This window comes from Lipotes vexillifer, unplaced genomic scaffold (assembly GCF_000442215.2).
Source record: "Lipotes vexillifer unplaced genomic scaffold, Lipotes_vexillifer_v1.1 scaffold3000, whole genome shotgun sequence".
NCBI classification, from domain to species: domain Eukaryota; kingdom Metazoa; phylum Chordata; class Mammalia; order Artiodactyla; family Lipotidae; genus Lipotes; species Lipotes vexillifer.
This window is the reverse complement of record NW_006777115.1, coordinates 124,026-148,211: the sequence shown is the minus strand read 5'-3', so window position 1 is coordinate 148,211 and position 24,186 is coordinate 124,026. Positions and strand designations below refer to the sequence as shown.

At 43.2% G+C, this 24,186-nt stretch overlaps 1 protein-coding gene across 1 annotated transcript in view; it reads right to left on the bottom strand.

The window, feature by feature from the left end:
- TARBP1 (tRNA guanosine 2 -O-methyltransferase TARBP1) overlaps positions 1-24,186 on the bottom strand; it is a 66,953-nt gene continuing 42,767 nt past the window's right edge. The window contains exons 16-31 of the mRNA XM_007450805.1: positions 22,968-23,174; positions 22,292-22,561; positions 21,993-22,181; positions 20,218-20,399; positions 19,970-20,041; positions 17,998-18,118; positions 17,025-17,135; positions 16,012-16,161; positions 10,630-10,716; positions 8,420-8,616; positions 6,730-6,811; positions 4,560-4,731; positions 1,367-1,558; positions 1,058-1,182; positions 504-640; positions 1-169 (exon numbers count right to left, since the gene is read on the bottom strand). Of these exons, the coding sequence (XP_007450867.1) occupies positions 1-169; positions 504-640; positions 1,058-1,182; positions 1,367-1,558; positions 4,560-4,731; positions 6,730-6,811; positions 8,420-8,616; positions 10,630-10,716; positions 16,012-16,161; positions 17,025-17,135; positions 17,998-18,118; positions 19,970-20,041; positions 20,218-20,399; positions 21,993-22,181; positions 22,292-22,561; positions 22,968-23,174 (2,463 nt within the window). The remainder of the gene's footprint in view (positions 170-503; positions 641-1,057; positions 1,183-1,366; positions 1,559-4,559; positions 4,732-6,729; positions 6,812-8,419; positions 8,617-10,629; positions 10,717-16,011; positions 16,162-17,024; positions 17,136-17,997; positions 18,119-19,969; positions 20,042-20,217; positions 20,400-21,992; positions 22,182-22,291; positions 22,562-22,967; positions 23,175-24,186) is intronic.

Genomic DNA, 24,186 nt, shown 5'->3' with positions numbered 1-24,186 from the left:
TCAGGACCCAGGGTCCCCCTGCTTTAGCAGCTGCTGCCTGGTGTATTCCCAGATGAGCAGAGCTCCACTCACGTGGACGTTGAGGGAGCGGATGATGCCCTGTTGAGGAATTTCCACACACACGTCCAGTTGCTGGATCAGATTTGCTGGAATTCCTTCCCGTTCATTTCTGATTCAGAAAAATGGGAGAAGAACGGTTAGTTTTCTTATAATAAACAGTTTTTTTCTCAGATATCCTGGATGTTACTGGAAGAGACAGGTTAACAAAATGACACAAGTCTATGGTACCGGGGAAATAAAGAAGAGCGTAACAAGAGGGTTTATGGGTCAATTCTGTGTTCACCTGACCATCCCAAACGGGTGAAATAAAACGAAAACTTAGGGGGGCTTTCCATAAACCTTGCAAGTCAAAAGCCAGGTACAGGTGTATGATCAAGAGTCCAGGTAAAACTGTAAACCTTCTGAAACGTTTTCCAGACTGACTCTCGAGACAGTGTTCTTACCCCAACAAGAGTAGAGACTTCTCAGGGAAGCAGTACTGGGTTAGGTCTAAACTTTTCACCGTCTGTTCCACACCCACGATGGTGTAACCTTCTGCTTTTTTCTGTTGCAGATAATCGGTCAGCTGAGGTGGTTTTACCTTAATATTCGTTTACAAAGAGCAGAATATTAAATCATTCATTTACAGCCCTCCTGGGGGTAAAATCAGTTAAAGAAAAAAACACTTTCATGAAACTGAAATTTGTTAAAAGGAAAAGGACAGAATTATACACTATAAAAGAGAACGCTCCCAACATCTCATAAATTTATCAAACGAGAGTGACTTATAACAGGACACATTTTACTGAAAAGAATTCTACATTATTGATTTCTAAAAATACAACAGTGTGAAAGACAGTAAGAACAGGAGAACAGAGTGGGCTATATTTTACTTTTCAGTATTATTTTTAAGCTGTCCAAGGCTGGACTACTGCAAAAGGGTTGATAACGTGAAGACAGAGTACTACAAGAGAGTCTAGCAAATGAAAATTTTAATAATACAGCACTTTGCGCCCACCTCCACTAAAGGAAGCCACTGTTCTGCTGAAACGCTGAGGTGCTGAAACTGCTTGTCTCTGGTGCACTGAAGGCTGCCAACCACGAGCACCGAGGCCCCGAACACCTCACAGGTCCGGCACAGCCCTGCACATGACAAGCCGGGGTTACTGCCGCCAGTCTAAGGCCAAGTTCACTAGGTCCCAGGCATTCCTCTGAAGCTCCCGGAGAGGGGGAAATGTGGAAGAGAGGCCACAAATGGCACTGGGTCAATTACAAATTTTCAGGATCAGAAGATGTTAAGCAAGCCCAGTGGAAACTCTAATTTTACCTCCTAAGTTGGTTGGTTTGTCAACGAGTGAGGCCACTACAATCAGTCTGCTGAGTGACTTCCCAAGTTTGGCCGCACGATCCTGAAATACCAGCTCCAGGTCTAAGTCGGGAACATTGTTTCTCCATGGGATAATCTTCTTCTGAACATCACTCCACTCTGACTCGTTATCTGCTTCGCCTGAGTGAGAACCTGGGAAAGAAAAAGAAAATATAAATCTCCCTCTCTGTTGATTTACATGCATATATACTTTTTTAAGAGCTTAAAAATGATAGTTTAGAATGAGATTCATTGACTGAAGAACTTTACTTGGATTCAGATACAACTGTCATTTTCAGTAACAGTTTAAAATGTTCAAATTCTACCCTGCTAACCAAAATACGACAATATTTCATGAAAATCAAAGATGCACATTTTTTCCATTTTAGCATACCCCAAATTGGGAAGCATCTTAGAATCCATAAGGGTATCATGGGTTTGGCAGCATTTTTTTCTTAGAGTTACATAAAATAATGGCATATCTTACAAACAGTGGTGTTATTAGATTGGAATTTTCTGTAGGAATACTGTATGCCGGAAAACAACATCAACAGTCTTTATCTTAAATTATTTTCCAAGTACTTGGGGGACCTTTTCTAAAAACGAGGACTGTTCTTTGGAGCAGTTATCTCTTGGCTACTGCCGTGAGTACACGGGTGTCATTGACCTAATGTGCGTTGTGATCTCTAGTTCAGGACTGAGACTCTCCTTCCAGGCTCTCCTTCCCACTCCAGACCTGACTGAGCAAACGGGGGCACTTAGGTTACTGGGGAGGGGAGAGACACGCAGGGAACCACAACACAGTACTATACTGAGGGTGTGCCCACACAGACAGGAGCTGCTAATGTCTGGGGGAGGGAGGGGCAAAAGAGCAAGACGCAGGAGGGCTCTGGGAAGGGAGTGTAAGAGTCTGCAAAGGAGAGCGTGTGGGAAGCGCGGGGCAGACAGGGCGCGGAAGGACAGGGACTCAGGCAGCCAGCGGCGGTGCCTTAGCGTCGCTCACAGCCTGCAGTGGAGGGAGGGACGTGACTCAGGCCAGGTCGTTAGGGTTTTGTGTATAAAATGATAGAGAATTTATTCTACAGACAGGAGGGGGTTTTAAGAAGGGGGGTAACAGTACTGGTTTTGTGTTGCAGAAAAAACCCCTCTTAAAAATGATGTGGAGGATAAGTGGGCAGGGAAAACCACCGAGAGGCTTTCACACTAGCCCAGCAAAGACAGAAACAGTCTCTGCAAGAGGGGCTGAAGAGGAAGGGCAGAATCGCCAAGATCTGTTAGCGGACGGATGTGGCTAGAAGACCCCAGAAGAATGACTCCTGTGAGACCACTGATAGGACGGGAATTAGAAGAGGCGCGTCTGGGCAGAAAGGTAACGTGGCAGAAGGGTACCGTGGATTTGGATACTGAGTTTAAGGAGCTTATAGATGAGCTAGTGTAAGCGTCTAGAAGGCTCAGGAAGGAGGCTGGCCAGAGAGAAAGATCTGGAAGCTGCAGTTACATAGGTGGTGGTTTCCAGTTGTGGAAATTAACAAAAATGTGCAGGGAGAACAAAGAGAATGAGAAGAAAACCAGGCCAATGAAAGCGTTTAGCATTCACGTCTCAGCGGAGAAACCCTGTTGCAATATCCCCCTCTTTACCCAAAACAAACGAAACAAACAGAAAGACCTCTGTAGCCTTCTCCCCATCCAGTAACTCCCCACTTCTCTGCCCCACTCACGCCGCGGCAGAAGTCAGGCAAGACGTGCAGATGTGCGGCTCCCCTCTCTTCCCCTCCCGGCCAGGCCGGCCCCTCCGCCCCGAGAAGGCTCCCGTCGCTGTCTTTTGCCCCCAAATCCACATTTGCTCTTCCCCAGGCTTTGCCTGACTTGCTGTCACTTCATGGAGCCTCTGCTCCATGTCAACTCCTTAAAAAGGTCTTTTTAATCCTCTCTCACACTCTTTACTCTGCTTTATTTTCTCCACACTACCTGACATCTTATCTGTTTGTTTAGGGTTGTCCCCCTGGAGGAATGTAAGCGCCCTGAGGGCAGGGCCTTTGTCTTTTGTTCAGCACACAGGGGGCAACCAGTGAATCTTTGTTAACCCAGTAAATGAATTTAAGGTGACAGTCTTAAAATGAACCACCTAGAGTATTTGATAAAAAAATGCACTTTCCCAGAACACTCCTCCAGACAAAACTCTAAGGGTGGGACCCAAGAATCGGCACCTTTAACATGATGTCCAAGGGATTCCCGAAAACACTAAGATTCGAGAGAACTATAAATACAAGGGACGAGGGAGGGGAACTCAAAGGAGAGTGAGAAAAGTCAGACTGAGGAGAAAAATCAGGAGAGCAAGAAATGGGCAAATAAATGCTACATAGGGTCAGGTATGGTAAGAAAAGAGCGTCTGTTTAGATTTTGTAAAGAAGCAGACAAAGACAATTTCTGCTTTCCTGAAAGAAGTTTTCATGATGCTTATGGGCTGGGGAAGCCAGAAGGAGGACAAAATGTGAGTGACAGAAATGCTGAGAATGCAGATCACTACTACACATCTCTTAAGGTTAGCTGTGATTTTAAAAATGGGTGGTGGTGGGGGGGACTTGATCCCCGGTTTTTGGGGGCAGCTGGATTGTGAAGGGAAGGAGGAGGACGGGAAGCAACAGAGGGAAAGGGCGGGGGGGCTCCTTGAGAAAGCTGCAGGGAAGGATGGGGGCGGGGGCACGTGAAAGGAGGGCTGGAGCCATAGGGAAAAGAGGGGTAAGAGATGAGTGATGTTCAGCCAGACGGAGCAGGGAATGCAGAGCTCTGCTTCACTCCCAAATAGGACAAGAAAAGAGATTTCTTAATTTGGCCCTTTTTTATATCTATATTTTTTCAGAAATATATAGTAGAAGAGCAATGAATATTAATTATCAATACTTCAAAGAAGACAGAAGCCTTTAGCTTTATATAGTAAAGCAGATCAAGCTCTCTCTGGCTATTAAGAGCAAAGCCAAGGTCAACAGAAAGTACTAGTCAGAGTGACACCACGCTTTCTGTCTTTTCTCTAAGTGGAGCAGAATTCACCACATCAATGAAAAAGTGGTGCTTATCAACCACCTATTCTAAGTAACGTCAATCAGTGACCCTGACCAAAGCAACAGGGAGCAAAAGTAAAACAAGTTTTTCTTACCTATGTCCTGCTGGGACCAGTCACCTGGTTTTAGTTCACAGAGTTGAGTTGGAGAAAGGTACCACTGAAATCTTGCATCTAAAGGAATGTCAGTGAACCTGGTAAATTTACCAATGGCGATCCATTCGTCCTCAACAAGGCCGGAAAGGCGTGGAAGGATGTAAAATATGGTCTGAAAGGAGAATTGTAAAAATCTAATTGTTTTCCCCTTAAATATAACAAAGAAATACACGATAACATGTTTAAAGTACAACTTAATTATTATTACTGATGTGTTCTCCCAAACTACCACATCTGATCAAATTACATACTTTCATTTATATCTTGTAGCAATTGTCTATCTATACTTCTTATCTTCTCTAAGAAATTAAGGGATTAATTTAGGAAATCCTTGAGAGCCGGCAGATCTTCCACTCCAGTATTTCTAACTGTATGTAACATAATATACACCATGCTCTTAATACAAGCAAGAAGTGTTTTGGAATTAATCAGCATTAATGTTGGACAACATTTGGACAAATGCTATTTATTGACAGCCAGACACCTCCATAAGCAATCAAGTTCAAGCTCTTGTGATGCCAGATCTTTACTCTCGCTGCCAATATACAAATTTAGAATCTAGATTTTGCCTCGACTGTATCTTAGCTGTGTGACGTTAGACAAGTCATTAGCCTCTCTCAGCTTCAACTTCCTCATTGGTAAAATGAGGGTAAAATCAGGTTAAAAGAGCACATGAAAGTGATTTGTAAACTGCACAGTGTGACACCACTGTGAACAGCAGTTATTCAGTCACTACATGACAATCCTCCTTCCCTTTTCTTACCTATGACAAGAAAACTGAGATCCAGATAACCCTCAAATGTGAAAAGGCACATAGGAGTCAGAAGCACGGTAGGCAATTTAGAAATAAAGTAATAAACTTATAACAATGTCCAAGTCTTCATAAAAGTTTTTAGAATGAATATGGTTTTCTCTTTATTAGCAATATTTGTGCAAATTGAAACTGGCATAATGAATGCAACTGTTTATTAAGTAGGTACCAAGTATAGCTCCAAATGTACAGAGAAACAGAGTTCTTGTGTGCCATTATTGTATTGATATGTACAGTTATGGTTCGTATAATTAATAGAGAATAAAATATATAAAACATATGAGGGTGAGGCAGTCAAAGTCAGGATGAAGGAAAAGTGGAAGCAAGGGACTTACTCCTGCTGGAGAACTGAATAGAAAAGGCTGACTTAGCACTAGAGAGTTATTAAGAGTCCTTCAGAAAGATGTCAAACAAAGCATTCTGGGCGCTAAAGGACACAGAACAGAGCACGTTAAAGTATTTGAAAAATCCTAAATAATTTTTGCAGTGAAGCAACAAAGTACACAATAATGTTCTATGATGACTATCTCACAACATATAGATCTGTATTTTTTTTTTAAAGTCCAGCTTATTAGTAATCCACACACACACACACACACACACACACACACACACACACAACCCAACAACAACAAAAAACTGCTTATGCATATGGTAGCTAAAGTTTCTGATACTTCCAGGTTCCTAGATCACATGTTTTAAATTCCAAGGCAGAACACTGTAACTGTAGTCGAAAAAGGGAGAAAGTAATATCATATGTACAAATTTTAATAATCTGTATATTAATTAATTCACATGCTAACTGTAATAAGTTTAAAGAAATTATATAAGCACGTTCTGTTAGGATCACTGAGATGGTGGGTCATTTGCTATACAATCCCAGCCATCCAGAACCTAAAATAGGCACTTAACAAAAGAGTAGATCTTCCCGCTCTTTCATAACAATGGGCTTCGTTCGTTACAACAAATCTCACCTGCACAAATGTTCTCACTCATTTCCTTTTAATGTCAGAACAGATTTCTGTTCAGAGTTAAATATTCCCCCTTCCAGTGTTTACAAGCCAGACACTGCCTGAGAAACAGAAAGTGAAAATGACGAGCCAGTTTTCACTGCTGAAGAGTGAAGCGCAAGCAGCCGTCTGCACGAAGTGACAAAATTACACGGAGCACTTTACGACCGTGAAGGCGGTGTTGTAAGGACAATTAACCTCATTACACCTTCAACAACCGCGGCAGAAAGGAAGCACCGGGACTAAGGATACGGAAGAGAGTCGTTCGCAAATGAGACCCTCTGCTCACCTCCAGACAGTAGTCCTTAAGTGGGTGGAACGCTGCAAAAAAGAAATGCTCCTGGATCCGTTGCCAATTCTTCTTTGCGTTCCTAAGTGTTAAAGATACATGTGAGGTACAGACTAGTGAACCCACTCCGGTAAGGGGGAAAACCAAGTAGCTCTCTTAAAGAGGCACTGCAGAATTTAGAATGAACGGACAATCTTGTGAATTTTATCCCAAGATTTATAACCCCTATCTCCAGGATCCGCGTCCTTAAAAGCTGACCCTAAATCTGACATTTTGAAGTGAAACTCAAGGACAGACAAAGAAATAACTCTCTCACAGTCCCACTGTCAAACAATGACTCAACAAGAATGCAACTCAGGTCTCCACTCCATCAAAGAAGAGACAGTCCAGTCGTCAGTCAACAGACAACGATGGGAAAATCTCACAGGAACAGCTGCCACAGGTACAACTCACTTGCTTGGGGAAAAAGTATTCTAAAAGGGAACCACGTAAGAAATCTAGGCTGGGATCCTTATGTCTCTCTCTGGCCATAAATGCTCCCCCCCCCCCCCCCCCGCCAGGAGAGAAAATCGTTACATAAGTTACTTTTTTGTTTTTGGCTGCGCCGCGCAGCATGTGGGATCTCAGTTCCCCGACCAGGGACTGCCCACTGCAGTGGAAGCGCGGAGTCTTAACCTCGGGACTGCCAGGAAGTCCACGTAAGTCACGTTTTCTACCCTGAAGATTCACGACACGCAGCCAAACTGTACCAACTTCCGTAAGCCAAATGAAAGTAATAGGTTTTAAATACTTAGATACATACAAACAACAAAACCCAAAAATCTGTCAAGTTTTAGAAGGCAAAAGAGGGAGGAATAAAAATTACAAAACATGGCCACCGGCAGGTTTCAGTTTAAATTCATGACCAACAACCCAAAAGCTAAGCAGCAATTTCAAGACGCCTTCCCGGCAAGATCATTCTCCTGCTCTGGCCAACGGTACCTTCTCCACCCCTGAGTTCCCAGCCCCTCCTGTCACTGCCGGCTGGGCCTCAACATCAGCGGGGTGAGAAGAGCAGCCCTGAGATGAGAGACTGGCCCCTCCTTATGCACCTGTCTTCTCTGCCCCTTGGCTTTCAAGGGTCTCTTCAAAGGACAGCACCCCAATATGCGTCCGAGCTCCCATCCCCCTGGGTTTTGCTATTGAGTCGTGCACCCCGACCTACTCCATCACAGCAGCTGTGTTGTATCTGTTTGATATTGAGCATCTGAGTAGGATTTTGTTTGGGGGATAGAGAAGTTCTCTTAGAAAAGAAAAAGGCAAGAGCTTCCAGCTTTAACCCGGACATCTGAGCGGTTATGAGCATGGCTTTAGAGTCAGGTCATGCTGCTTCTCAGCAGTTCTTTGACAACAGAGGATGAAAACATTTGGCTACGCTGAAGAGAAACATCTAGAGGTCCCTAAATTAAAGATCAAGGATTAAAGAGCAAAAAAAGAAAAAGAAAAGAAAAAGGTCAATGACGGAGCTGACAGCACTTAGAACTGTAATTAAACTGCACATCAAATAGTGAGCTGCTTAAATGCTGCTTAATCTGAGCTCTGTGCACTGCAGCGTGATGGGCTAAACAGAAGCTGCTAAAAGCTGGGCACCCTCTATGCCCTCTCTGCACACAATGCTGGACCGAGGCGTAAGGGGACAAGGCCTGCTTACCCTGCTCCATGCATGTTTTCCACTTGATTCAGACTGGATTCAATAATGGAAGTCAAAGCATCAAGTTCTTCAACGTGCAATGTCTTACACATGCTCCAGATTTTCTTAAGAGCAACCAAGGCGTACAGTCGAACGCTAAAATTGTGATTAAAACACCAGTGCAGTACGATAATAAGGGCTTGCTTCAGAATTAGTTTCTGAAAAGGAGAAACATTCTTCAGATGTAAACATGGACCATTTTACCCTTGACTGTATGAACAAGAACAAGGAGTACAGGTGACAAAAATGCTACAAAGTAAAATCTTATTTCACTGGTTTTGCGTTGTCATTCTCAGACAGATACGCTGGCAGGAGTGATTTCCTCAGGAAGGAAAGTATCTTCGCAGCTCTCTAGTTTTTTATCTGCCACGTGCTGCCACACACGTTCTTGCCCATATACTCCAGTCCCTAGGTTAATCTGAATGAAGCACTTTCATGCTAACCATTGTATGACCAGTGTTCTAAAGAAGTCTCCATCACTTACGACCTTACCATGGGCTGAAAAAGTTAGAAATATTAAGTGAACGTGAGCAACGTACCTCATAAAATGCTGTTTTCTCCTGGTCTGAACTACTGTGTTTCCCTTAATAGTGACCTTGGACCCACACAGCACTGAGTGGTGGCAGGAAAATTAAGAAGTGGGGAGAAAAACAGTAAGAGTTTAAACTTCCCTGTAGTCTTTTCCTGTGAATTCACAGAGTTCTTCACCTTCACAGCCAGGAGATTTTATGCAGTGATAATCCCTGATTTCTAAAACCACACAGTTCAACAGATATTGAAAGGCAAAGGAAGTGACATGTATTAATGTGGAAACCAGATGGACTCAAACTTTTAATAACGGGAGCTACCTTAATGCTCCTACCAAACGGCTCATCTGTAAAGGTTACTGGGCCGCACCAAGCTAAGAGCCCTGCAATAGTACAGTTTCTTGTCTATCTTACTTCTCTCAACAGATTGTAAGCAGATCTCTTCCCTGCACATATTTAAAACAGAAAGATAACAACTGCTATTACCTGATGCTAGAGCTTTCTTAACTCTTACCAGAAGGTGTTAACACAAGTTTTCACATAACTATAACTAACCCACTGCCATCTGGCTGACAGACACTGTAACACACCGTCAATTTTAAGGTATTATCATGGTTTTGGAGGTTAAAATGTGGTGGGAAGAAAGACCTGTTCCTAGGATTGATGAAATAGGTTAACAACGAAATCTGACTGTTACTGTGCTTAAAGACAACACTTTGAAAAGTTCTAGGAAGCCTATCCCCCCAATATTTTTACCTCACTTTCAACACTAAACAACATTTATTTCAGACAGCTGACTATTGAACAACAGGGGTTTGAACTGTGCGGGTCCACATTTATACGTGGATTTTTTTCACTAAAGACGTACTACAGTGCTACGTGATCCTCGGGTGGTTGAATCCGCAGATACAGATGAGGAACCTTGTATTACGGTGACTGTAAAGTTACGTGTGGATTTCCCACTGCGCAGAGGGTCGGTACTCCCAACTCCTGTGTTGACCGAGGGTCGACTGTGTTAAGTTTCTCCCAGAGTTCACGACATATAAGTACACTCCATGTAGATTCAATAATATAGAAGAATCTTGCTCTAGATCTTTACCGGCAGGTTTTCCTGAATTCTCCGCAGTTGCCATAGTGATTAACCAGAATTAGCTAAGATCTCTACTTATCTAGGGAAGATGCTTTAACCCTGAGAAAGATGAAGAACTGGCTTTCACACTCTGAATAATGACGGTCATTTTATACAAACCTTCAATAACACAATGGCTTTTAATACTCTGACCATGAGTTTCTTTGTACAAGCATTTGTTAAATAACTCTGCCAGCCAAGGAACAGTTAAATGCAATAAGGGAAGTCTTATTTAAATAATCTTGTATAAAGTTAAGCATCCTATCATTAAAAGTTGCCCATTAATTTGTCTAGAGATTTAACATGGGCTCAGGCGCTATCTCAGTGTGTGTGTGCCCGTGGGTAACACCTTATTGTGCATTTGTGTCTAAGTGCGTGTGCCATTAGGAGGGGAGTGGAAGGGAAGGGGAGAAACTAAAACACACAAGGACTACTCTAAATGAAAACAGCACAAATGTATAAGTTCTATTTTGATAGTCAAGTCTGAACTCTTCTCATAAACAATATAAACCTACCTTCTCTGGAATATTTTCAGTAATGATGTCCAAATGCGACAAAACTGATAAAAACGTACAAATGCTTGTTTTAAGGTTTTCTTCAGCCTGAAAATAAATCAGATACACGAAACAGTCATTCAAGGCTGCTGCGAGCCCGAGCACATCAAGGCACCGGGCTGGACGCTTGGGGCCCGGGCCATGAGGCCGGCTCTTCCCCGACGCAGCCACGGCCTGGGTGGGAAGAGAGGAGAAGCGAGAAAGCACAGGAACATCCCAGAGCCAGATGCCCCCGCGCACAACACTCATCAGACCCACGCCCGCTAACCGCTCAGGCGAGGAGTAACTGGGGGAGACCAGGGTGAGCTCACTGCACGGAGACAAGGGCTGGCTGTAGAAAGCGGGGGTGGGCAGGGGAACAGGAAGGAGGGGGAACAGAAGACCAAGACGAACCAAGACAGGCAAGCGGGAGGCAAAGGCCCCCGTGCGGGAGGGAGCAGCAGAGGTTAAATGGGGCCCTGCAGCTGCTTACAAAAGGCCTCAAGAGCGCTTCCCTGGTGGCGCTGTGGTTGGGGGTCCGCCTGCCGATGCAGGGGACGCGGGTTCGTGCCCCGGTCCGGGAAGATCCCACGTGCCGCGGAGCGGCTGGGCCCGTGAGCCGTGGCCGCTGAGCCTGCGCGTCCGCAGCCTGTGCTCCGCAACGGGAGAGGCCACAGCAGTGAGAGGCCCGCGTACCGCAAAAAAAAAAAAAAAAGAAAAAAAAGAAAAAAAGAAATGACACAAATGACACATGAACTGCGATCTGAAGGAAGAGCAGCAGTTATGCAGGCAGAGAGAACAGAAAAGGTCAGGGTGGTGCTCGGCCAGATAGGGGCCCCCATGAGGCAAGCTGTCCGGTAATCAGGCCCTAACGCGGGCCCCGCCAGCTGGGGGGCTTGCTCACGCCATCTGCCCTGGCCAATAAGCAGCACGCGATCAGAGGCTGGGAACGCGAGGGTTCACCAGGATGCGTCCTCCTGGAACGCTCGTCCTCGGCACCCTGAGCGACCACCGACAGAGCTTTAGAACCAGTGGTGCCCGGCACCGCGGCTGTCCCCACTACTGCAGCCAAGGTGACAAGCACGTGGCCGAAGAAGTCGTTCGCAGGTCCCAGCCCAGCCTGGTCCAGTCAATCCAGAAGCAGGAAAAATAGCAGAGGGTTGTTGTTCACACCCCTGGGCTTTGGAATGTTCCAGCAACAGAAAACTGAGCCCATCCATGCATCCACGAGTGCAGAGGTGGGAACGTGGGGCACACGGACTGGACGGGGAGGAGGGCACAGGCCACGTGAGACCTGCAGGCCACGCACAGCTTCGGTCTTTGTTCTGAGAGCAGTGTTTTAAGAAAGTGGACGACCTGATCACATTTTCATTTTGAAGAACCTGCTCTGGCCTCGGTGTGGAGAGGAGATCGAAAGGGAGGAAGAGGGGACGCAGGTGGTTCACCGAGGGGAGCAGTGCAGTGGACAATGCAGCCTGGACCAAGGCCAAACGCAGAGACGGGAGATGGTGACTGAGAAACACTCAGGAGGTAAGAGCGACAGGATCTGGTCCAGAGTCAGGAAAAGCGCTGAGTTCCCTGCTTTGTGCAGCTGTATAGACAGTGGTGCTGTTTACAATAGTAGAAAAAGATCAAGTTTGGGGCAAATATAAGGCGCCTGGTGTCAGACATCTAAGTTTTAGATGATTTATAGACATTCAAGAAGAATGTCTGCAGCGGGGGTCAGCAAAGCTTTCTGTAAAGGACCAAACAGTGAATAAAAATACAGCCATGAGGTCCATACAGTCTGCTGCAAACACTTGACTCTGTCCTTTTAGCTCAAACACAGCCATGAACGATATGTACTGATATATGAACGGGCATGGCTGTGCTCCATCAAACGTGGCCAGGCCGGGCGTGGCTGCAGTCAGCCTGATGGGGCACTTAGGGGAAGATGGCTGGAAGAGAGAGAGAGAAATTATTGGGTCATTCACATCAGATAATAAGTGAATCCATGACCCAGATAAAACTGACTATAAAACAAGGAGAAATTAAGAAGGCAGCCCAGCCTTGAGAGGCACTAACATTTAACAGCTAGGCAGGGAAGGGAATGCCCAGAAAGGACACAGAAAAGAGGAAACAGAGGGGCAGGGGGAACCAGGGAAGTGTGTTACTGAACCAGGAACAAGGAGGTCGTCTGCAGCATGGACGGATGGGGGGAAGCAGGAGGCTGACCACTGACCCTGGCGAAGGGTCGTCTGAGAAGTGACCGAGCTGGAGGTGGATCCGCTGGACTGAACTGTGGGCGAGGAGAACATGAAAACCCCGAAACTGTGGCATACACACACTCCTTTCAGCAAGTCTGGCTCTGACAGGGTAGGGAGATAGGTGATTATAGGCGTCCTCTATAGGAGCAGCTCAGTGTAAACACCCGTAACAATGGATGAGAAACCACCTGGTTAAGAAGGGGACGCTAGGTATAGGAGAGAGACCGAGGGCTAAGGTTCCCGAGAAGGCAGACAGGAAGAGAAGCCGGAGAACAAGCGGAGGAATTACCCCAACAGCAGATTCAGGTCCTTCATGATATAGGAGGGAAGAGTCCTGGGTGGATATGGACAAGGTATTGGGTTGGCCGAAAAGTTCGTTCGGGTTTTTCCAGAAGATGTTACAGCAGAACCTGAATGAACTTTCCGGCCAACCCTGTATTATTATTTGCGTGACTGCTCTTGAGAAGGTAAGGGTATTCCTATGCGATGACTGCTATTTTCTCGGAAACATAACAGCTAAGGTCATCTGCTTCAAATAAAGGAGGAAAAGGGTGTAGTGGACACTGCCTGTTTGGGGGTATCTATTCTGAATCCCCTTCCCAGTTCAGGGAATTCTTCACCTTATAGGTCTCCTGAGAAGCTGGAAATGCCATTCATTCATTTCCCCAGCCTCCCTGCAGCTAAGAGAAGTCACCTGACCTGGATCCGGAGACGTCTGCCCTGAATGCTGGGTTGAGAACTCGTTACCCAGAGAGGCAGAGCCCACAGAGAACCCACTCCATGCAGGCGGCAGGCGGACGGCTGGCCAAGGCTGCAGCACTGCCGTGATGGCGCCAGGCGTCCAGTGGGGTGAAGCAATGTCCCTGGTGGACCTGCTCTACGGCGCGCCTGTGGCTACAGTTCTGGAAACCACTGAGCCCCACCTTGTTCCTGCCTATTTTCCAAGCTGGATTCTGCAGCTCTCTGGGCATTGTGTAAGCTACCTCACTTCCCCCATCTCTGCTGTCTGTTTTCCATCCCTTTGATTCAATCAGCAAACGTTTTACTTGCTTACAGTGAAAAACCCTGATGTCCACGAGGAAAAGATGTGAAGAGAATATACCAGCTCTGAGAGCTCTTTATGGAAAATGAGAGACTGAGCAGAGTGGAGAAACGGGACGGAACTGGTGGCTTGACCAAGGACAGGAGAGTCGGGGGGGCTGGAAGCACACCAGAGCCAGGGGCCTTCCGTGAGAATTTCTGAGGCAGCGCCCACCCGCTTGAGAGCAGACAAATCAAACAAGATTAATAAAGCCACAGGCCTGAGAAGCAATGCAAGGAAAAAATGTCAAAGTATGTTTCTTAATTCTATGGACATGAAGAGAAGGAGGAAGAGCCAGGAGAGGAACCTTGGAACAGTGAAGACGAACGCGGCTTCTGAAAGGAAACAGACACCTGAATTAGAGCTTTGTCATTTCTTAGTGGTGTGACAAGTTACTTAATCTCTCTGGACTTCAGTTTTTTTCAGTAAGTAAAATGTAAAAATTCCAACCTACTTTTCAGGATCACTGTGAAGACGATGCCACCATGCTTATCGTAACACCCAGGTTTCAGGAGAGGAGCCTGGGACAGTGAGTGAGTGAGTGAGTGAGTGAGTGAGAGTGAGTGAGAGTGAGTGAGTGAGTGAGTGAGTGTGTGTGTGTGTGTGTGTGTGTGTGTGTGTGTGTGTGTGTGTGTGTGTCAGGGATTTCAGGCAAAGACACGCTCATCAATCTCGTGTTATACAGGATGAAGTTTGAAGTGATTATGTTAGAGGGCCTAGGAGGTGGCTGGGATGCAGCGAACCAGCAGAGACAGGGTGTATAAAGCCAAGGGAGTATAGGAAGAGAAGGACAAGGGACTGGAGAAGGGACCACCACAGTGTACAGTCAGCTGGAGAAAAAAAGCAACAGTCACCGAGAAAGGCTGCATGGCAGTAAGGAAGATGAAGAAAAAGACAAGGCTGTTTGTAGCTGCACATGAAGCCCTCAACGTGCGACTTCTGAAGATGCGGCAGAGCCCAGTGGTTTAAGAAGAGCAAGAGAGAAAGGCAAAGATACTCTCCAAGTTTAATAGAAGGAAAAGAAGACACTAGGACGACGGCAGGATGGAGGAAAAGTCAACAGAATAAGAGTGAAGAACTCAGGGCACATAAGGACGCAGATACAGATGAGCAAGAGAGAACAAGTTTCTCCCCCTGAAACAGAAAGGAAGAAACAGAAAGAGATGCTTTTCACACACAGAAGGCAAGGTCATTTACCCAGAGAGGGAAGGGTGAACTTGGGAACCAGCAGAAAATACTCGAGGCAAGTATTTAGAACTGATGTTTAGAAACAACTTGCTATTTGTCAGGAAGCCCGCAACTGCAAACTCTATCACTAATCTCAGTATCGATGCCTTAAAAATGATTTTCAAGATATAAGAACGTTGGGGATGAGGTGTCAGAGGTGTGTGTGAGGGTACAGAGGAGGTAAGAATGGAAACGAACTGACACTTGCTTTTGGCTGGGTGGTAGGGGCTCCCTTCTACTCTCTCTGCTTTGGTTATATTTGAAATTTCCCTACTAAGAAATTCTTTAAAATGTAAGGAATGCATTTAATTCCTCATCATTCTTTTTTCTGTTTTTTGGTTTTTTTACTTTTTGGCTGCGCCCTGCAGCATGTGGGATCTTCGTTCCCCAACCAGGGATCAAACCTGCACCCCTGCATTGGAAGCATGGAGTCTTAACCACTGGACTACCAGGGAAGTCCCCAATTCCTCAGCATTCTTATCTCTAAGATCAAACAAAGACATTGCTTGGTAAATAAAAATATAGAAGGCACCTATTTCCCTTACTTCTTAACAACAGAAACCTTTTCCATCTTTGTCTTGTTGGAATAGAAGAACGCTCAAATAAAAATTATGCTATACTCAAGATAAATGCCAGGGCTTTCTGTCTCTGTCTAAATTAATTCAAATCCTGCAAAACACAATTTAGGATATTAGTACATTAGGGGCAGGGCAACTGACAGCCAGAAAACTACTAAAGTGAAACAATCTCCCAGCATAGCTAAGATCTTTTCTTCATTAAAAAAAATTATGAAAAATCTCCTTTACTTACGTAAGAAAAACAGTCCCAGAACTTCGGAAGAAATTGAGGGAATTTATGAAGAATCAATATAATGATCCATTCTATAAAATATTTTATGGATGCTTGATTATTGATGAAACCAGCCTGGAAAATCTTGTCAATAATTCTATTCAAGAAATTCTGAGAAAAATAAAGCACACAAATTAAACTGTTATGGTTATTAATTTTAAAAAATTTATTGAGATATCACTGACATATAATGTATAAGTTTAGGTGTACAACACGTTGATGTGATGGTGCATTTATTTATTTACTCTTTAAACATCTTTATTGGAGTATAATTGCTTTACAATGGTGTGTTAGTTTCTGCTTTATAAGAAAGTGAATCAGCTATATGTATACATATACCCCCATATCCCCTCCCTCTTGCGTCTCCCTCCCACCTTCCCTATCCCACCCCTCTAGGTGGTCACACAGCACCGAGCTGATCTCCCCGTGCTATGCAGCTGCTTCCCACTAGCTATCTATTTTACATTTGATAGTGTATATATGTCAGTGCCACTCTCTCACTTTGTGATGATACATTTATATGTCGCAGTATGACTACCACCTTAGCAGCACTAGTCTCTATCATGTCACACAGTGATTTCTCTTCTGTGGTGGGAAAAATTAAAATCTATTCCTTATCAACTTTGAAATGGTTACTAATTTTAATTAAGAAATAGTCACTATTAAAAAAACAGCTTAAAGTTTTATCGTGGCATATGAGACTTTAAACAGTTAAAATATTACAATAAAATACTGAGGGGAAAAATATATTAAGTGGGACCATGTAATCAGTTTCCAATTTATTTCTACAACACCTAAATGCCTTAGTATTCTATTAAAAAAACTTCTGAATAAACTTCAATTTTAAGAACTAAAGTATAAATTTTAAGCAGATGACTTTCTCAATTTTAAAGTAGCACATGACAGTTTCTACTACATAGTTTATTCATATGAAAATATTATGCTTAAAGGTACAAACGTAATAAATGTCATACCTGATCGAATCTGGGGAAAAGTACAAGCAGAGTCTGCCACATTCGGTTTTTCACTCTATGTTGTTGAGAATTCACATAGTATCGAGTTCTTGACTTGGACACCAATTCATCCTTGGGGTGGGGGAGAGGGTGGGACCAATATTAAATTACCTACTGAATTTGTGATTAATGAAAGTAAAATCAGTGAAAACTTCAAGTTTAAAAAGTATAAACTGGGCATAGGAGCCTGTTATACTCTGAAAGGCAGAAGGATAAGAAAGACACTTATGATACTTTTCCCAAGTTTCCTTTCAAAACAATGAATTTCGTTCTTTTGTTTAACTTATCTTTTTCTTAAAAAAAGTTTTATTATTCTTATTTAATTAATTAATTTATTTTTATTTCTGGGCCACGCCACGCAGCATGTGGGATCTTAGTTCCCTGACCAGGGATCGAACCCATGCCCCCTGCATTGGAAGCGTGGAGGCTTAACACTGGACCACCAGGAAGTCTAAACTTATCTGCTTTTAAAATTAGAAAAGGAACCATACAAATTTACGTAGTAAAAAAAGTACTTGAAAATATACTTCTCTTTCCTTGTGCCCAGTTAAGGGGGAGACATGGGGTCACGGGGGTGGACTTTGCACTAAAAATTTTTTTAAGTTTATCGTATTTTAGTAAATAGTGACAGATCTGAAGAATGTATATTAGCAAGGGAATATAATGCCCCTTGATTGTGTAAGTTTGGAATAATGGGATCTGCAATTCGATACAAACACCACTAAGACAGGGGCACCTCAGTAAATGGACAGTGCCATCACCAGACACAAGGCAACGGCAGCACAGAGTCCTTCTACATTAGCGGCGCTCTCCCCGGCTTCAATGGTCTGTGCTGTCTAAATTCAGCCAACTGCCAGGTTTACTTCTGGTACGTCACTGCTAGTGCTTGAACTGCTAAGTTAAGATACTTTAGGGTAAAATAAAGCATATTTACTTTTTCTAATAGCTTGATTGCAAGATCTTCCATAAACAACTTATGAGACATATTTGAGCCATCTAATAAACACAGGAATTTGACAGCACAAATTCTCACATAATGGTCCTCTCTTTTAGGACTAAAAAATATAAAATGATAGATTATGTGAATACATTTTCAAAATTAAAAAATACATTAGATATTAATTCCAAAATATCAAAACCTTCCGAAGTTTTCTAAAATTAAGTAGCTTCATATTAAATGACAATGCATTTTATTATTATTATTTTTTTTAACATCTTTATTGGGGTATAACTGCTTTACAATGGTGTGTTAGTTTCTGCTTTGTAACAAAGTGAATCAGTTATACATATACATATGTCCCCATATCTCTTCCCTCTTGCGTCTCCCTCCCTCCCACCCTCCCTATCCCACCCCTCCAGGCGGTCACAAAGCACCGAGCTGATCTCCCTGTGCTACGCGGCTGCTTCCCACTAGCTATCTACCTTACGTTTGGTAGTGTATATATGTCCATGCCACTCTCACTTTGTCACAGCTTACCCTTCCCCCTCCCCTGACAATGCATTTTAAATCAGGATAGACAGTGGACGGTAACAAATACATCGACAGGAGATCCTGTTCACAAAGTCTGAATGAGCACAAATTCACCCAGACTTCTGGAAAAACAAGGCACACACTACCAATACTGGGTCAATAATATCTTATCTGTGGACAAAACAGATCACAGCTCATGACACTGTTCCTGGAAGAGGACCACAGACACCTCCTGCTCAGGGGCAAGAACACACATCAACACCTCGATGCTGTCGTCACAGTGCACTGTAAGTGCACGACTCTAGGTGAGGGGCAAACTCAGAAAGCACTCACTGTGTGTGCTGAGCATCCCAGCATTTTCAGTATCCAAATGGGGAAAAATAAATTCACTGAAATTGTTAATTAAGTATTTCCAAGTTCATTAAAATGACTATAATGTGAATAAATGTCATTTTAATTTAACAACATGTGTCTAGTAGAAATCAAAATATTCTGGAAACGTCAACTAAAAAAATTTCACTTATTGTTATACTATAACCAGCCAAGAAAACAAAAAATTAAAATAATTAACAATGAAAAATGTATATATTTAATGAAGAGTGGCAGATTTAAAACACCGCTATGACTCTTAGAATAATAAACACTTTGTGGTAACTGTACACAATTGTCATTTGTTGTCCTAAACTCTAAAATCAAAGTGAATCATGACAACACATTTTATTATCTTCATAAACACCTATGCACAGTTTTGAAAATTATGTGAGAAAATAAAAACTTTTTAAAAAGCTCCAAAAGAATTATTTCAGCGGTTAGATAAGAATAGGCTTATCCCAGACATCAAAACTTTAGGGCCTATTCCAACAGTAATTTTATTTTTGCGTGAGCATAGTGACTTGTTAAATAGTGGATTTTAGCCAAAAAAAAAAAAAAAAAAAAACTATGTGCACTGATGATCACCCCTCCACGCAAATAAAGAAGAGGGACAGGGATTGCATATTCCCCATAGTTATTTCCTTATTTATGCTGGACTTCGCACTAAATTTTTTTTTTTTTTTGCGGTACGCGGGCCTCTCACTGTTGTGGCCTCTCCCGTTGCGGAGCACAGGCTCCGGACGCGCGGGCTCAGCGGCCATGGCTCACGGGCCCAGCCGCTCCGCGGCATGTGGGATCTTCCTGGCCCGGGGCACGAACCCGCGTCCCCTGCATCGGCGGGCGGACTCTCAAGCACTGCGCCATCAGGGAAGCCCCGCACTAAATTTTTTTAAAGTTTACCATATTTCAGTAAATAGTGACAGATCTGAAGAAAATACATTAGCAAGGCAATATAATTTCTAACACAATTTGGAAGGCTCAATATCTTATACAGAATGTTTCTCATATGTAATATTCTGAATGCCACATTTATATCAAGATATGGAGGACCCACCATACTTACTTTTCAATAACCATGTTCGCTGCACACTCATGCCCAAGGTTTTCTATGAAGGTCTGTACATCCTGAATAAGTCTTTCCATAAAACACATGTGACAAAGAACAACAAATTTTAGAAGAAAATAATTAAAGTCCCAAATTAAAAATTAATCAATATTCTTCTAACTGAAAGCCTTAAAATAAAGACACAATTCTACCCAAAGAGACACTTAATATAAGTTACGTGAGGCTGAAATAATGGCATCTTTTACCTTTGATCACGCCGAAACACTGTTCCAAATATACACGCCTCAAGGACAAGTTCGCTGTAATTTGTAGCAGTAGATAAGGACACATTTGAAGCAGAAACGATCCAAGATTTGCAGCAATAACTTATCAATATATTGAAGACTCCAGTTTTTATAGCAGACATTTCAATTATCCTGTACATAATCTGGAATGAAATACAATAGTTACTTTATCCTTTGACCAATTAAGTTTTTTCAAAAAAGAGAAAAAAATATTCATGTTGCTAAAAACTGTTACTTGAATGCCTTCAAATGATAGTTTCAACATAACCATAAATAGAGTCTAAAAAATTAAAAACTCTTTACTGTTTGCACGATGCTAACCAATCACAGAATGCTAATTTTTCATTTCTTAATACTAAAAATAAATAAAATTGTACTGATACTGATATTCACCCAGAACTATCCCAGAGGAACAACTGCCCAGAGTGACAGAGAATGAAAGGGGGAAAAAACGCCTCACCCTTGACATTTTCAGTTTTCTTTGCACTTGCCAGGGGCCTCCCTTTCCTCAAAACAAAAGAGGCCCCACTCTCTAAGTGTGTACCGTGGGTCAGGAAAGGACGCAGAGACAGCAGGGTAATAAATGGATTCATTTTCCATCTTCCCCTTTGGATAAGGAGTGTATGTGAATCTGAGGCACGATGTAATTCCATCACCTTATGTTCCCTACTATGTATCAGTGACTGTAAACACAAATGCCTCCAGAAACCAGAAAGACCTCTGGATAGGTTATATTCAGAGAAATATTTCCTTGAACAAGAAAAGCAACGGCACGGATGCACTGACAAATGGCACATGACGTTTGCCCTCAGGGTCCAGGAGAAATCAAGCCACGGTCTGGAGTGGAGCAACAGAAAGGGTGTGCCCCACCTGGATGGGCCAGGGACCAGTGACCGCCGGGACACTGCTGTCATGTAGGAATGACCAGTGTTGCCAGATCATACAATTTTCCAAGAGAAGAGGAAATACAGATTTTCATGCAAATTTCCCAATCCTTAAAAGCTGGCAAGTAATTCAAAAAATTTTAATTTGATTATATGAACCAAATATGTTTGTAAGGCAGATGTGGTTCACGGGCTACCGCTGTGCACCTACTCCTTTACATCTAGCAGATTTTGTTCTTACTCATGACACTGAAGAAGGTTCAGAATATTTACTGCCTGAATAAGTAAATAACAACAAATCTAATATGTAAAAATTACAAATATAACTCTCTCTTCTTCATGTGCTACACGTCATACAAATTAAAATGAAAGCAAAAAGTTCCCTCTTTTTTCTCAGATCATCAGATTCACAGAAACAAAGTAGAACGGTGGGCTTCCCTGGTGGCGCAGTGGTTGAGGGTCCGCCCGCCGATGCAGGGGACGCGGGTTCGTGCCCCGGTCCGGGAGGATCCCACATGCCGCGGAGCGGCTGGGCCCGTGAGCCATGGCCGCTGAGCCTGCGCGTCCGGAGCCTGTGCTCCGCAACGCAAGAGGCCACAACAGTGAGAGGCCCGTGTACTGAAGAAAAAAAAAAAAAGTAGAACGGTGCTTGCCAGGGGCTGGAAGGCGGGGTGGGGAAAGGAGAGATGCTTAATGGGGACAGAACTTCAGTTCCACAAGATGAAAAAGTTCTGGGGGGTCTGTCACAGTTATGTAAATATAGTTAACACTACTGAACAGTACACTTAAAAATGGTTAAGATGCCACATCTCATGTTACATGTTTTTTGATCCCAATTAAAAAAAAAGTTACCTCTTTGATTTTGAAATATGCCTGGCCCTTGATTTTTGCAGCGATGCTAAGAACTTTGGGATCAAACACAAACTGAACAAAAGCTTTTAAGTTAGACCAGAATATCAGCTGAGTGTTGCTTAAAGCAGCTATGATTTTCCAAGCCATGTCAAAAGACACTACGCAGAGAGATTCAGAGGAGGTCAGAAGCTGGTAGGGGAAAAACAAAAAAAACAAAAAAAACATAATTATCACAAATTTCAGAAACGGACGGTCTGTTCTTATGGTTATTCTTTAATTCAGGTCTCACTGTATCTTACCTTGGGAACCAAAATTTTCATGCAGTGGAACACAGGTAAAACTTGATCCGAAGGGAGAATTGTGAGGGCTTCTAGTGCGGACTGCAAAGTCCTTATCGGCATTTGCACAGCAGGTAGAATGGGTTCCAGAATTTCATCCTCTGAGGCTGGTATAAGGGTGTGATATTTTTTCAACAAGAAAGAGAGGCAGACCCACTGATCATGAATATATTGTGCAACTATTCTCCCCCATCCTTGGGAAGATGATGACTCTTCAAAAAAACTGAGACAAAAAAGAAAGTCACTACCCCATCCTTCTTTAAGTCTGTCTCAATTTCTTTTGCATGTGGTAGTACACTATCCTTACAAGGGGAGAAATTAAACAGTCATTATTAAATATCCTGTCTACCAATAAATGAGGAAACCACACAAACCTCAATTTCCTAACTACACTGAAAGTAGGTACTTGCACTCACTTTAAATGATTCACTGAAAACTAAACGCAGAAAAGTTAATGGGTTTTTCCTGTAATAGGGATGAATAATTTGATAATATGTTATCATCCTGAATGAAGCCTCATCTTGAAGCTTCCATAACCCTTTCCGTAAGGTTGAGGAATCACTAATTATCTCAATGACTCAAACAAAAATGGATTTTTAAACATTAGCAAAAAAAGATGCCTTTCGTATATGCTTCTCTCCAAGGGGTGAACACACCTGCTGTCCTCCTCTGTGTGGGGCTTCTGCAGCGTCTGATTGAGCTGGAGAGAGGAGAGGAACCTTTCTGTGGCTCCCGCATCCTGAGAGTCCAGCTGTAGCTCTGGCTTCTGGTCAATGGCCTCACACACCATGGCCAGGGCAGCCATACTAACAACTCTCTGAATCTGTCTACCCAGTGTCGGTTCCTGGGGAGGAAATGGGACAATCTTTTATTGAACATAAGCAAATCCTAACCAATAAGGACCTGAGCTCCCAGTCTATGGGAATCTCAGCCCTCCTTTCCCTCTTTGTGCCTGCTACTGAATATCAGAGGAAATAAAAGGAAATCCAATATACGTCACTCTTTACCATTTCTGTACAGATTGGTGGCAAACAAAGTGGCAATAAAAATTCAGCAATTCAGACTAAAAGACAACTTGGATACAAAGTTCCTATGGGTGAGTCTTATTTCAACTGTTTGGCTAAAGTAGACTTAAAAAAAAAAAAAGACTCCTGGCATATATATAAACAACTCCTTCAGTCAGCTGTATGCTGCTTTTGGTGACACAGCACAGCAGTTAAGAGCTGGACTCGAACCACATGGCCTAGGTCTGGACCCTGGCTCTGCACTTACCACCAGTTGACTGTGGACACACTACACCTTGGTTTACTCATCTGTAAGATGGGGACAGTAACAGAATCTACTTCACAGGACTATTGTGAAGATTAAATAAATCGGTTATTTCACGTAAAGCACTTGGAATTCTACAGGTAGGAGCGGAAAGGAGGAAACCAAGACAGCCTGGCTTTGTTCTTACAGAGAGAAAGTCAATAATCTCAACCAAGAAGCCAGGAGTGCAGGTAAGAACCTAGATAGGGAAAGTACTTCCCTGAGAGACCAAAGCAGTTCTCCCAAATACCGCCCACCAGTAACATCTCTACAGAAAGGAACCTTCTACTACTTATTTCATACCTTCCCTCACCACCACCACAGAAAATCAAGTATCTCTGCAGATAAATTTTACTTAGCAACACTGCCAATACAGGAAATAAAATTTAGGGCTACTTTTGAGCCAATACGGTCCCTATTAACCTTAAAGTAATTCAGTAAATTAGTAAAGGAAGGAAGCCAATCTTTAAAAATCACTGTGGTATGGTTCACAATTCTGGCCTACATTCAAAACTCACAATGTCCTTTTGTAACACTAATATGCAGTA